Here is a 15,360-nt window from a genome sequence, read left to right as displayed (position 1 = left end):
CCTGCTGCTGGGGCAGGGTTTCAGGGCCCCTCTCCCACTCCCCACCCAGCTGTGCACCTGCCAGGAAGGTTCCCAGAGCAGGGAGGAGCCTGGCCCTGCCTCACCTGCTCACTGGCCTCAGCATCTCTAGGCTGGCCATGCACTGAAGGCTGACAGTGACCCAGAGCTTCTAGAAAAACACAATGTGTGTTTTTGCAGGGCTGCACATCTCAGGAGCAGAACACCAGGAAACAGCACTGCTGCATCTTCACTGCTCTGCAAAAGCAGCAGCATGTTGTGGTGGAACTACTGCCATGGCCTACCTAGGAGTACAAAAATGACTCAATTCTTGCTATTTCAAGATTACTGATTTGCACTTCAAAGAACTCAATCACAACTTATTAGAATAAACTTTTATTTACTGCTTTCAGGATCCTTATTTTATACTTTAAAGTATGCAACAAAACCTGCTACATTCAAATCTATACAGATTTACTGATATATCATTCACGTTTTACAAAACTGCATATAGATTTGGGAAATTTGTATAAGTTACCTTTATTTACATGTAATACTCTCAGTTCTAATGACCTAGTCAAAGGATAAAACAAAGTGGGATTTTAAATATCCCTTAAGACCCATTAACATTTGTTACATAATTTACATATCTTCAGAGAGAGATGTGCTACACTTCCTTCTTGCATATTTATAAAGACTGTGACTAAACAGAAATTTGGTGGTCAAAGCTAGGTACTGTCATTTCCTCAGATCATATTGGTAATAAAATGTTAAAATTTGAGCAAGTCAGGTATACAAACCAATTTGTTTTCTTTCAGAACCAACTTTGCTAATAATTTTAACCAGCACTTGCTCAAAAAAAAAGTTAATATTAATACAAAAAAGACCCACATTTACAAAAGAAATCAAACTAATATTTATATATGACAAGTTGATCTACAATAAATTGCACATTGTTGGTTATGACTTTGGTTATACTGTATTAACAAATTTGGTTTCTAGACTAACACTGGAGAAAAAAATATAAAAATGCAGCTGTAGAAACTAGCAACCTGTAAACATATCACAGAACCAAATTCTGCACCTGATCAATGTGCATACCCTCCATGCCGTTCAGGAGTTTGCACATAACAGACTGCTGAATTTGGCCCAGAAAACCCTGTAAACATGTTCTTTATTGTTATGTAGTGCAATACTGCAAGAATGGATAATAAAGGCCTCTAACTATCAGTAACTAAATACTGAGTGATATCCATACAAATTTCATTTTAAGATTGATTTGTTGCAAAAGGCTGAATTGAAAATATTATCGTTCAACTACAAATTTATCCAAAATAGTGATGAACACTCAATAAACCAACATCAGTATATAAATTTAAACAAAAAATGGATATAATTTCTCATTAAAAGTCAGAATTATGCTGCTTATCTGTTTTGTATAAAAATCTTGGGTTTGTTACACTGTTTTAGCAAAAGCAAGTTAGAAACAGAAGTCTAACAACTGTATCAAGTCAGTGTTCTGCAAACAAATGTTTTCCAATGTGGTATCTAATTTGCTGATTTATAAGGTGCTTTGGGCAGATCTGTTGCAAAAAGCCTGAAGCAGCACAAATTATGATATTGTAATACATGACATTTGTTGGGGTTTTTTTGTTTGGGTGGGTTTTTTTTTTAAACAGTTAACAATTTCATTTGCTTCTCTTAAAGCAGCAAATCAAATTTAAATCCTCTGCAAAGATTTCTTCACAGCTTTACTTCAGTAGTTTACTGCAGGACAGTCTCAAATACTGTACAAGAGGCAACTGCTAAAAACACTTTAGTTTTTTACTTACTTGGCACTGGCTGATCCAATGTGTATATTGCATGTATAGCAAATACACAAAACTATGGAAATGACAAAATACATTTTCAAACGTTAGCGATTTTTAATACTTAGTTATTTTACACCCTATGAAGAGTCAATAGCCATGTGACTAAATACAATGGTAGTCCCTGGAAAATTCAGATTTGTTTGTAAACCCTTAAAATGAAATTGCAGCACTGGACCAACATAATTTATGTCTGTATCTTAATCAACCCCATCAAAACCCTGAGTGTTTTCAATGGCTAGAAGAAGTTTATCCCATAAATCTTCAAACGAGTCATACGGAGGCAAATCCAAGCGATTAAAGCTGAAAAACAGATGAAAACTCTTAAGTATTTTATCACTTATACTAGAGGTCATAATTTATCTGAATTAAATACTCACCAGGTATGAGCTCTTGGCAGTTTTTCAGGGGTACCCCACTGTTCAACTGTGAACAACTGTGGTCCATTTGAACCTGAAGAAAAGAACACATGAATTTTCACCCTATTATGAAATCCTTTTATAATCAGAGATACAAATGATGACCTATTTGGGGGTTTTGCAATCCAGGGCTGACATCTGAAGGAGCTATCTATATGAATAAAATACAGACTATAGCAAGTAATAGTCAATAATCCCAATTCCCTTGCATTTTAATTATCTCTTGCTATACCTCAGTTTCAAGAGAGTTTTACATCTTCAGCTCAGAAACCTAAGACCTAAAGGTATATGCATAGTAGCTGGTATTGAAGTTTTTATACTTTTATAAGTATTATAAGTTTTTATTATTATAAGTTTTTATACTTTTTTATACTTTTATAAATTGTCTATGTAAAAACTTAGACATGTTTATCACCATGTGCCAAGTTTTATAAGCTGTTAGGAAGTAGTCAATGCACCTATACAGCAACAAAAATAGAGTAACTGAGAACTTTTGATATGGCAATCATATGTGTACTCCCAGGATGTTTTTATGCACCTGAGAGAACATTTTCTGGCTAGCAAAAAAGGCCGCAGCTCCCTGTATCCTTCAAGAACTGTCTTACAGCATCCTCAATTCTCACCAAGCAGATGCAAGGAGTATTTTATAACCGTTTCCTTAAGCTGGGAGAAGTCTGCAGTTAAAAAACGAGGAAGACAAAAGCTGCACTATGTCAGAGCACGTCTGTTCAGGGTGCCGGAGCTCCAGCACGTTTGGGTTCGCTCCCGAGCTGGGAGCCCTCGAGGAGAGGAGCCACGAGAGGGAGATCTCGGCCAGGGAGCGGCTCCAGCGCTGCCGGCGGGCGGGGAAGGGAACGGCCCGGCAGCGGCACAACACTGAGAAACCACGTACAGCTCTTTCGACACAAGGTACAGGAAATGTCATTGTTACTGCGGTTTGGTAAGGACGGCATGCTGGCCGCAGCAAAGCAGAAATAACTGTAGGAGAAACAAACAAAGCACTGTGCAATACAGTGTTGAATTTTTCATTAGTGAGTGAGTGATTACAACTACAGAAGACTGCTTAAGTATATTCTAATCCCTGGGCAGAAGGAAGCCAAGAACTTCAGCAGTTTCTTCCCCTGTATCAATTCTTAGTTCTATCTCTAGTAGTGTTCATACAGAAATAAGCAGAGCTCCTGGGGCAGCAGAATTCTGACTGGGTTCCCCTGTGATGAGCAGGTGCTGTAACCCCAGCAATGCCAAGGCTCAGGTGCAGCAGCAGACACATGGCTGAGCCTGCTGAGCACACTGCTCTTCCCACTGCAACTCACAACTCATTTACTGATGGAACAGAAAAAATAAACCAAGTATCTCAAGCTACATCAGGGAAGGTATAGGTTGGATATTAGGAAAAAAAATTCACTGAAAGAATAATAAAGTACTGGAATGCTCTTCCTAGGGAGGTGGGAGAATCACCATCTCTGGATGTGTTTAAAAAAAGACTGGACATGGCACTTGGTGCTATAGTCTAGTTGAGGTGTTAGGGCATAGGCTGGATCAATGATCTTAGAGGTCTCTTCCAACCTCATTATTCTGTGATTCTGTGATTTATAATGAAAATGAAGACATGGAGAAATGGGAACACAAGATGGGTGGTTTTGTTCACAATCCTTTTGTTTTATAAACAAATTAATGTCCTGTTTATAAAAAGGAAATGTTTAATCAAAGAGGCAAGTTAGACTATTCAGTCATTTGCACAGCATCTCAAGCACTTTTGGCCTTAATAAAGTAGTCTAGCAGAAAACATAATAGCTGATGGCAGCTGAGAACAGACCTCCCCTAAGCCAAGCATCCCCACCCTTTGTGGGCTGCTCTATCTGCCTGCCCACAGTGGCTTTTCTGGCTTTGCTATTGAAATTTGCTCCCTGCTGTCCTCTGCTTGTCTCAGTCTCAGCATTGTAGGTTCAGTACTTTTCTTCTGACTTTATGCTTAACTCGTGACATTTCAGTGGTCCCTTTTGGAGTATATCCTTACAAACAACTGCATCTGTACAACCATGGCTTGTGAGCAGATAAAAGCAGTTGTGGAACTGAAGTTAACTGCTGATGCCAGCATGTCTTTGTAATCAGATCTTGGATAACTGAGAATTTTCTTCAAGCTCAATCATGTGTTAAACAGGGATTTTTGCAGCTCTTGAGAACTTTAAAAATCCACATTCATTTGAGAACTCCTATACATTTAAAAACTTCAAAACCAGAATTAGACTAATATGCTCCCATATAGTACATGGGAAACGTGATGTAAGTGACTCTTCTCTAACTTTGTTTGTTATAACTGCCAGTACATACTAAATTTTAAAGCAAAATTTGAAAAAAAAATTGACAATGTCTGAAGTCAAGCATCAGGACAATGTTGGAACCGGGTTCTTTGTTACTTAATTGTGAAGATAATCTTAAGTACTCACCATAGAGCTCAGCAAACCCATTCATGGGAACACGTGATGTGCCAGTAACAAACTGAAGTAATCTTATTCTCTTTTCAGAGTCCATCATTAAGACTGCCTGTGTATGACAATGAATACAATTAAATATTTCTTTTTAAATGAAGGTTTTAAGCTAATAGATTTATGCAAAATAGTATCTACCTCTAAATCATTATCTATGAAATACATATGCATTTTTCTTAGAGACACACACAGTCTAATTCATTGCCTATTGCTTAAAGCTATGAAGTCAACAATTTTTTAATGGCACTGTAACAAGAGTATGGTTACTGGCTTAGCAGGCTGTTAAAATGCTTCCCTTGAAGATTTGGCCCCCTACTTTCTTTGAAGTTTCTTATGTTATGAACTAGAAGCCAAATTCCTGTAATTTATTAAACAGAACAGTTTAACACCTCTTTAGTGTAACCATGCCAGGAAAACCTACACAAATATATTTTTAACCCCAGCCAGACAGGGATATTTTTGAAAAAGCAATCATCAGTATTGCATTTACATTCTTACCATGCATCTCACCTTTAGTTTTCTTACTTTCTCAGGAATTTTAATGGTCAGATAATATTTACCTAACCTTTTAATGAATCAAACTATAAACTAGCAGAAAGGCAGCAGATTTTGAACACATTTTCAAGAAGAAAATATTAGAACTTCACATACCTTCCAGAACCACTGTATTACTTGATGGTTTATGTTGTAGCCATTTTTGTATTTTGTGTGTAGTTTCCAATCAGCCACGTCCACATCTCCCAATCCACACATTAATAACTACACAGATAAAAAACCAAACAACACCAAAGTTTAAGTCAGTAAACTAAAGTTTCAACATAATTTGTTCTCTTTTCCATGATACACCTACCTCTAGCTCATTCTCATCAAAAATTTTAATCAGATCCTGTGGTATTAGTTCAAAAAAGCCCTAAAAAAGATGAGGGAAGTTTGTAAAAATCAAGGTAACATTATTATAGTTTTTAGTTAAGAAGAAGGATATTGAGAAGCTTTGGTAAACACAGCCAAAGCAATATATCAAAGACAGATGTTTGGACACCAGTAGTCCTCAGTTTCATTACAGTACTTTTAATTGATTTCTCACATCTTTATTGTGCAACACTGAGTGATGAGTATGAAGTCTGAATATCATCTATTGGTAATACAATTGGTACAGAAAAGGGTAAATTGCCTAGTTTAAATCAAACTAATATAATTAAATTAAGTTTAATTTCTGCAGAGGTCATTAAATAGTTTGCTCTGCAGCTAAAGCTGTCAGTCAGGATTGAGAAATAAGCAATTTTTCAAGATGAATTAAAGACTTCAGTAAGAACATACCAAAATATTTTTAACTCTGAAATAATTCAAAGCTGACACTACAAACAGTATCACTGTCTTTTCTAATACTTTAAACAAAATGATTAGCGAGTCTTCAAGGTGTCCAAAAAATATCAGATGCAACAAACCCTTAGAAGAATGCATTTTGTAATTAGAACTGTACCTCTTTAAAGGCTGTCATTTGTTTCTGTACTCGGCTCACAAATCTCCACTGAATTACCAGACTGCAAAAAAATAAAAACCCAAACAAAATGACATTTAAAATAAAAGTGATTTACATACAAAGCAACAACTTCCTTTTATAAATAAAGCTAACAAAGAGCCCCTGTGCTAGAGGGCAATCCAGTGAGGTACATTGCACACAGCAGCCACTACTCACTGAATGTAGTCTCTCTTGTTCTTGTTGGTGACAACTATTTCTGATCCACCACTTTTCAGTTCATGTTGATGGGTCTAAATGCAATGCACAGAACAGGTCTTAAACAAGGTGAATATATAACAGAATTCCTGTGTTAATATTAGATAATTCATACAACTCTTGAAGACTGCAGAATTTGAGAACTATGAGAAACAGATCCAGCCACACAGGTCACCTAATAAATAGAATGTGGTACATTTAAAAAAAAAAAAAGATGTATTATTAAGGGGTGCAATGGGAAACCTCTATTTTGTCTGATCTGCTACAGCACACCACCCAAGACTGCACACAGGTTCACAGTAAGGCACACTTCTCTAAATGCATATTCCATGACCCAGCCCTCACTCCAAAGCTCAAGGAAAAACAATTACAGAAACCACTTCAGCAATCATCCCAGTAAGTGAATCAACGTACATCTCTGTTACAAAGTGACTTATACTGCTAGAACCTCAGAACACAAATATCTCACTTTCAGTTATCACTGATGTACATTCTCATTGCTTCTTCTCAGGCTCACTGCTGTTGCACAAGACCATAAAGGTTATTATCCTTAGATCTAGCTGGCAACTGCAGTTTGGAAGTTTTATTCAAGATCTGTAGTATTTCTACATGACTTATCTTAAACAGCTTTGTATGCACTAACAAACTTGTTTATTCTATAGGTTTCTAGTACATCTTAAGAGAAAGGAAACATGTTACATCCCAGCAATTGCTGCATTTTCCAAAGGAACTCACCCTTTCCAGCCAATCACATAAACCCAACCTCTACTGCAGATCAAATCATGGACTATGGATATTTTAGTTTTGGTTGCCTTCACAGCAACAGCTACATTCCAATGCAAGTAGTATTCAATAAAAAAGCAAAAGCAATTTTTTAAAGCTCTGCTTATTTCCAAGTCCTTTATCACAGCAGGCTGAAATGCACTCACCACATGAGTGGAAAGACCTGAGTGAGTGAAGGAGTTTTCTTAACACCATACACATAAAATCCCCTAATTCCACAGGTCAAGTATTTTCTTCCATGTTTTTTCTATTCCACATTACATAAACATACTAACCTGACCAAAAAGTTCTTCATCAACTATGAATCTGAGGTCCAGTTCTGTTGGATCATTTTCAAGAATCCATCTCAGAGAATTGTAATATTCACTATCCTGAGAGAAAATTACAAAAGAGTAAGTGCTAAATAAAGTAGCCACCCTATAAACTGCAAGAGGTTCCATGACAGCCCAGTGAACACTTCTGCCTAGGGTAATCCTATACTGGACACAGAGACACTGCAGTGGTACAAAGCTCTGAAGACCTTTAAAACCTGATTGCTCAGCAATCTATGTAAATGTCCTTCTATCAGGGAGTGAAGTGAAGGATGAGGAGGGCAGATCTAGCTTAGATATTAAGAAATTCTTCCCTGTGAGTATGGTGAGCCACTGGCACAGGGTGCCCAGAGAAGCTGGGGCTGCCCCATCCCTGGAAGCGTCCAAGGACAGGTTGGACAGGGCTTGGTGCTACACCCTTCTAGTGGAAGGTGTCCCTGCCTTGAACCCAAACCATTCCAATCATTCTAGAGCACCAAACAAAACCAAATCAAAACAAAAAAAATCTGGACACATCTATAAATCTATTACTCAGATAGCAATTACACGCTGTAATCTTAAAGGGCAGCAAAACCAGTAACAGATTAAAAAGACAAAATAAAAATCACTTTGCCCATGAGCATTCTAGATAAGAGCCATTATCAGGGAACCAACCAAACAAGAAAATGGACGTGTTTTTCCTCTAAAAATGTTACATTGTATCACTCAATTTTCAGTCCCTGAAAATTATTAATTTTTATAATCAAAGAAAAAGAAATAAAAAACAGGTTAAGATAGGAATCCTGAAAGTATTTATATTCCATTTTAACAATCTCACTGTCTAAAACACTTTAAGAAAACATCACAGAAAGTTTAGGTTCCAGTTTCCAGTACAGCTTAACTGACTTGAACCTGAGTCTAGGTCTTGGATTTTCATTAGAAGTTTTAATTCTTACACAACTTACAGACTTACAAAAGATGTAGCCTAAAATATCTTTGAATTGTGCATTTTCAACCTTCAAAATGTAGATTATAGATATGTAGATATTATAAACAGATATATCCATAAAAATTATAAATTAACATTAGATTTGTCAACATGATAAAGCAAATTACATACCACAGACTCCATATCATGTAGTGTTATTGGTTTTTGGAGCATCATCTTGTAAAAAGGGCGAATAAAAAAGGCTTTAAAGAAGAAGAAATAAATTTAACAGATATAACTTAGGACTCAAAACATATGCAAAATTAATCTGAATATCCCATTAGATAAGATAAATACTAACCATCCAAAAGTTTGCCATGGTAAACAGCCATTCCAGCCACACGACCTATAAACTTGAAATAAGAGAGATGATCTTCATTGCAAAGGCCAGAGTTCGGATTGATCTGCAGAGTATAGTTATCTCTGAAGAGTTGAAGGAGGGAACAGGGAAGAGAAAGAAAAACAAAAATGTTGTACTATTGGATCAATCTCACATTTGAAGATCTGAAAGACATCACTTATGAAATCAGTTATTGCTTTTCATCATGATATCTAATATTAAACAATACACAATAGAAGACTATTAGTGTATCAGAAACAACCACCAGGAACTACCTCAGTAAATTGGAGATAAACCAAAGAGAAGGGATTAACTCCCATTCATTTTAAAGCAGAGTAACATTCTCTGCATTATAGTTATATAGTGTCTCTTCTGCATGCAGGAGATGGTTGCAAGCACATGCTTGTCCATGCAAAAATGCCATGGCTTATGTTAGGATTGCTGTACAAAAACCCCACAATATTGTCTCCACATTACTCTTCTGGCAAGCAACTGGGTGCAGATTATTGCAGTTATTATCAACTAAACCCTCTGGTACATTTGCAAGGACAGCAGGAACCCCATTTTTAAAGAAGGTACAAGAAATACAATTTCTTCTCATAAGTTTTCACATTATCCAGAGCAGTATTACTTACGTAGCTGAATATTCAAACAATCCATAATAAGGATTAAACATTTCTTTAGAGAGAAGGAAGAACCATTCCCTGGCAACTCCTCCATAATCTAAACCTTTTTCACCATCAAATTCAATCCAAAGTCTTGCTTTAAGGAAGTCTGCTCTCTTTACAGCTATGATTCTTCTGTAAGAATCTTCAAGGATTGTTGTGCGATGAATTTTCATTTCAAACCTATTTGGAATATCACTCTAAAAAAGAGAAATATGAAAACAAAGAATAATGAAACAAACCCCAGCATCTTAAGAGTTTTGCAGAACATGCAAATTCTGAAAATAGACCAAGAGAGCACAGAAATTGTTTCCTTACTTCACTTGGAAACATAACAGAGTATGATAGAAAAGAGGCTCCATTTATCTACAATTCAACTAGCAAAGAGAGTTTTAGATGCTAACTTCCATTTCATGCTAAGAAAATACAGTTAAAATTCTCACTAGTAACAGCATATGGGCAGTTGCTCTGCATGCAGCGAGGCATGGAGTCTCTTCTGACACTGGACATTTATCATATTACACACTTGATTAAAAACAGCTCACAGTGGACACATAAAATTATCTGGAACCATTTTACCTGACTTATTTCACCTTGTACTTCTATATCCTATGAGCCTAGGTATCCTGTTCTCTCACTTGAGACAAAATCTACAGTTGTATTTAATTCTTACACTACCACAATTGTTTTGTGTGGCTGAGCTCTCTATCTCAGATTAAGATACTGACATTTGAATGAATGTCAACCTTGTTTTACTAGGAACACAAAAAACAAAGTGCATGTATAATTGTGTGCAACTTACATGCAGCTCAAAGTGCACAGGCAGACTTGGCAGGCAGAAAGCAAAGCATGGATCTAAACCCAAAGGTTATTATATATGTAAAATACCTCCCAAGGATGTAAAATTTGATTGAACTTGTGCAGACTCATTGTTATCTGGCTGTCCAGATGCTATTTACAGTCTTTTATGCTACATGTTATAAATATACCTGGCACTGCCACTTCAAACTAGAGTTTGGAAACAAGACCCATAAACTTCAGATTTTAAGGCTGTAACAATTTATTGCAGTCATCCAGAATGATCATGATGACAGTAGAGATTTCTACATAGACTAAAATCTATTCTGAGAACTTTCCATATTCTGACTTTCAAAAACTATTCCATGCATGATTAGTGATTTCCAAACTTTTCTGTTGGCAGTCTTACTTTCAGGGTCATGACATTTTAATCTTTGAGAATTTCTGCTTTTTAAATTAGATTGCTTACAGTCTTCATCAGTGCATAAAATCACAAACCCTGCTGCTAGAGCAAATGCTAATTGTTATGAAGTTGGTGCTTCACAAATGTATTTGTGATCAGACAGTAAATTTATCTTCCCTGTAAATTTGTTTAGGGGCCTAAGTTTCATAACCTTCTGCTGGATTCCTACTGATTACTGACCTGTTTCTTCAATTTCTTTCTGAAGAATTCATACTTCCGCTTATAGTCCCTGGAGTAAGGCACAGCCTTTGGGGGGGAAAAAAGAAAAAAAGTCTTGTGTGTCTTGTGAAACACAGACAAGCCTTTTAAACTCTGAGATAACAGGAATACATGTTTTACTGAGTGCCAGAGGAAACTTCCAGTTTATAAACACCAGGAATGAAAAGCACCTCTCTGTTCAGATCAGATCCACAGAATTCCTGCTGTACTTCCCCATTAGCTGATGGAACCACTGAGATCCCTGAGTGGCCCAGATCAAAGTGACCAAAATGCCTTTGGTGACGTCCATTTCCCTGCTGGATCATGAGAGACCTGGCTACAAACACCTCTATTTTCCATGGACAGGGAAGGTTGTTTACAAATGCAGGCTATTAATAAACACAGATATCAGCTGAACACTAAAACCCATCTATAATTAAAATGTAAACCATCTTTGCAATTAGTTCTGGTAATTTCACACTACAGATTAAGTATTGAGGCTGGATAATTATTTTCCAGTTGAAAATCAATTTAATTCCTTTTGAAGCCCTTTTTTTCCCCCCTTTTTCTTCTTTCTCAAATTTACGTCATGAATTGAGCTAGTGTGGACAAGAAATAAATAAGACTTCCTTACAGACTTCAAAGCCCTCCCCCCAGTCTATAAGGAAACTTTCTTACTACCATGGGAACTGCTTTTTCTTTCTGGCATTTAAAGACCATTTCCCTAGAAAGCTCTCTAAACAGTTTTTAAAAAGAAATAAAATAAAAATGCTTTGTTCAGACACCCCGCAAGTTTCCTTTTCTAGACTAACTGACAAATGACAAGAGTTTATTTGGATTCTATTAACAGTATTTCTGCAAAATATGAAAATGTGCATTAGGAAATCTTACTGGTCCAGTTATTGCCACATTCTGCAGTCGAGGATCCTCCCACTGGGTTCTCTTTGTATCTGCAAGAGATGTTTTAATGAGTTCCATTAATTCAAATAATGGTCACAAATAAAATGATAAGTAGGGAAGAACACTACATTGTACATACTGTGGTTTATGAAGAATATTCTTCCATCTGTGTGAGTTCTCTCTTCCCACCCTGGCTGTAAAAAGACAACATTTTTGTTACACTTTTTTATTACATTTTTATTATAAATTTCTGATCATATAGTTTGCATAGAACTCAACGTGATGAGCAGTTGAGGGCATTCCTCTCCCATCTACTGTCAGCACTGAAATTCAAAACAATATCTTTTGTAGGAAAAAAGCAGGCTGCATTTTCTCATGCGCAAATTTCAATAATGCTAACTTTAGTAGTTAAACTGTTTCATCTGCAAAACAAGTACAAAATGGTTTACTTACTGGTAATGGGCCCAGGTCAACTGGATCCAGGGAAGTCTTTCTCCTTGGATGAGCAGAAATTTTCAGTCTTGGATCTTCCTTTGAAAAGAAAACAAGCAGCATGTTAAAATCTTTTTGCTGTTTTGGTTTGCTTTTAATTTTTGTTTTGTTTTTATTAATAATTTTGTCAAGAATATGCCTAGTACTAATTAGGTAATGGTTACGTATTTTACAGCCAGAGGAATCCTTGTGGATTCTCAGTCCTCCAGTAATTTACAATCATCTTCTAGTAACCTCTCACTTTATTTTATTTACATACATATAAATCCTTCATTCAACTCAATTTTTGTGTAATTGAGTTGAATTACTCTTTCCACACCATTTCTGACACACCTTATACTTTTTGGGTTTGGTGAGGTTTTTTGTTGTTTGGTTGATAGGTTGGGGTTTTTTGTGGGAGCCAGGGTGAAGGTGGTTGTGTTATATGAGTTCTTTTTGTCTGCCTGGAGAAAAGAATACCCATTTTGAATCAATTTCATGCATTTCTCTTTCCCTTTCACCTGCCAGTAACACTGACTGACTCTGGAGATGCTTAAGCCCATGTAGCAGCACTGCCAGTGGTGTGCAGTGCCCCTCTGTGGAAGTGCAGCTGTACAGCTCCCTCATCCATATGGCACTTGCACCTGCTCTGCTCTCTTAAGCATTCACAGAAATTTCTGTTGTGCCCTGTGATAAATTCAAGGTAATGGATTTCCTGTTGAAGGTATATTTACTGAACTCATTTCTGTGACCACCTATAAGCTACCATAGTTCTGCAATGACATTTAGGAGGGGCTTAGATCTGCAAAGCAGATTCCTGTTTTCCGCCTTCCAAGCTAAACTTTCAAGTACCAATACAATTAGTAAAATTGATAATCTTCTATCCATGACAAGTATTATAACTTGGCATTTTTACTACAGATCACTCAGACTCACACAGAATATTTTGGGTTGGAAGGGACCCTCAAGGATCATGGAGTCCATCTCCATGGCCTGTACAGGGACTATTTATTAGCACCATGATCTGACCATGCTCCTGAACAGACAGACACAGCTATCTTGGCACTAAAGAAACCTATGGAAGCTTGCTGAAAGCAGCCAAGTTTGCTTCAAGAGGAACTAGAATTCCAGTTCATGAGAATAGTTACCCATGTTGTAGTTTTGGTATTGTGGTCAATAAAGAATGGTCTCCCATTGGGTGCATGTCGAACTTCCCAGCCTTTAGGGAGAAATCCTTGCTCCATTTCAGGCTGCTGCTGAGAAGACTGTTGTGATGAATCACTTGCTGTTGCTTGTGGCTGTCTTGCTACAGAAATACTTTGTGCAGCTGATGCCTGACTTGTTTCCGCAGCAATCTAAGGTAAATGATCAAAAACATCCTATCAAATCAAAGCCCTGTAAAGCAATATCTTTTTTCCATTAGCCCATATTTTGACTGATGAAAGCAGGTTCATAAAGCAAGTCCCTGAGAGATTCCATGATATCAACCACACTGACTAACAATCACTGATTGTGGTGAAGGTTTACAGAAGCCTTCCAGCCTCCTCAGTCAGCTACCTCTCTCCAGAAGGGAGAATGACTGCCATGAACATTACTGTTGCTAACTCTGTGCAGTCTCTCAGCTATTTTATGTGGTACTTTACAGTCTATGCCTTTTGCACATTCTATTTCAAAGCCGTCCCCACTTCTATTACACAAGATGTTTAAAAGGCTCAATGAATAAAAACATCAGCAAATTGAAGACAGGCAGTACCTGTACAACTGGTTTTATCCAGGTAGTGGTTCTAGAATTGTGATCTATATAATATGACCTTCCTTTTTCATCTTGTCGTTCTTCCCAGCCTGGGGGTAATCCAGATGAAGTAGGCAGTAACTAAATATTAGTGATAACAAGACAAAAAACAATTAAGCAAACTATGAAACTTACTGTGAAAAGGTTTTCCTCTGTTAATTTAAAACAACAAAACTATATTTCAGAAGGTTCATGACTTTTATGAGCTGGATAAAAGAGATAAGAAGTATTTAAGTCCTTTCTAAATAGTATGAAGTAACAGATTTTTATTTTTTTGTTTATACAAAATTCAAACTCCTCATGTTAAAGGATTCATTTATATACCTGGTTTAGGCTGATCCAGCCTGGTACTTCTGGCTATGAGATCAGTTTGCAGTGTCACCATAAAAGCAAAATGGAATGTGGTATAGCTTTTAATTAGAAGTAAACAATTAGAAGGCAAGCCATTTGAAAAATGAAACTCACATCATCAGGGCAAGATTACTTCCTTCTGCAGGCTATGCATCAAGATAATGCTAAACAAAGCTGAAGCGTGGAAGCTTTACAGCTGAACCAGACCCATAATGGCCATTTTGTCAGGACAGCTGCTGGGCAAGGAAGGCCAAACCTCATTTGAGATGTCAGCAGCTAACACAGCTAAAAGCCCGTGTTTTTTGAAAAATGACTTACCACTGGATGTGCAGGCTGCTCTTCAAGTCTGTATGTCTGCAGACTACCTCTTCTGCTGGAATGGTTCTTGAAGGAGTGGAGAGGAATGACACATTAGCTATTACTGCAGTTTTAAGGATGGCAGCAAACAGCCAGCAATGGTTATCACACTTCAAGCTAGTATAGCTTCCATCCTGAGCAAAGTGTTGTATTTATTTCAAAACACTATTTAATATCGTATTTTTCAACCTCTTGTTTTAACAGCTAGAAACATCAAGTTCACAGAGTCTATTATAATCTTAGAATGACAGAGGCTTGTGAAAGTTCAGACTACTCTTGCAATAGATGTTTTGGCATGTAAAACATTAATTACAAATAGTTACAGAACAATTGAATTTACAGTATAGAACTTTTTGTGTTGTCAGTAAAGTCTGTCATAGAGCAGAGCTAACACAACTTTCCAGAGAGTAAATTAAGTCAATAATGAAAAAGCATGAGAGTCTGAGATAATCAGTT

The 15,360-nt window shown here is 36.9% G+C and overlaps 1 protein-coding gene across 5 annotated transcripts in view; it reads right to left on the bottom strand.

Moving 5' to 3' along the window:
- Positions 1-404: 404 nt before the first annotated feature.
- NEDD4 (NEDD4 E3 ubiquitin protein ligase) overlaps positions 405-15,360 on the bottom strand; it is a 51,105-nt gene continuing 36,149 nt past the window's right edge. For all 5 annotated transcript variants that reach the window (XM_058033277.1, XM_058033273.1, XM_058033275.1 and 2 more), the window contains 18 exons: positions 14,866-14,931; positions 14,158-14,277; positions 13,553-13,759; positions 12,387-12,464; positions 12,073-12,127; positions 11,925-11,983; positions 11,016-11,081; positions 9,545-9,774; positions 8,871-8,992; positions 8,702-8,772; positions 7,567-7,662; positions 6,470-6,543; positions 6,254-6,314; positions 5,624-5,683; positions 5,425-5,532; positions 4,732-4,828; positions 2,246-2,318; positions 405-2,168 (listed from right to left, as the gene is read on the bottom strand). In XM_058033277.1, coding sequence (XP_057889260.1) covers positions 2,066-2,168; positions 2,246-2,318; positions 4,732-4,828; positions 5,425-5,532; positions 5,624-5,683; positions 6,254-6,314; positions 6,470-6,543; positions 7,567-7,662; positions 8,702-8,772; positions 8,871-8,992; positions 9,545-9,774; positions 11,016-11,081; positions 11,925-11,983; positions 12,073-12,127; positions 12,387-12,464; positions 13,553-13,759; positions 14,158-14,277; positions 14,866-14,931 — 1,746 coding nt within the window. In that variant the 3' untranslated portion in view covers positions 405-2,065. The remainder of the gene's footprint in view (positions 2,169-2,245; positions 2,319-4,731; positions 4,829-5,424; positions 5,533-5,623; positions 5,684-6,253; positions 6,315-6,469; positions 6,544-7,566; positions 7,663-8,701; positions 8,773-8,870; positions 8,993-9,544; positions 9,775-11,015; positions 11,082-11,924; positions 11,984-12,072; positions 12,128-12,386; positions 12,465-13,552; positions 13,760-14,157; positions 14,278-14,865; positions 14,932-15,360) is intronic.

This window comes from Melospiza georgiana, chromosome 13 (assembly GCF_028018845.1).
Source record: "Melospiza georgiana isolate bMelGeo1 chromosome 13, bMelGeo1.pri, whole genome shotgun sequence".
NCBI classification, from domain to species: Eukaryota; Metazoa; Chordata; class Aves; order Passeriformes; family Passerellidae; genus Melospiza; species Melospiza georgiana.
Note: the sequence above shows the minus strand (reverse complement) of the source record. Positions and strands in the feature narration are given on the sequence as shown.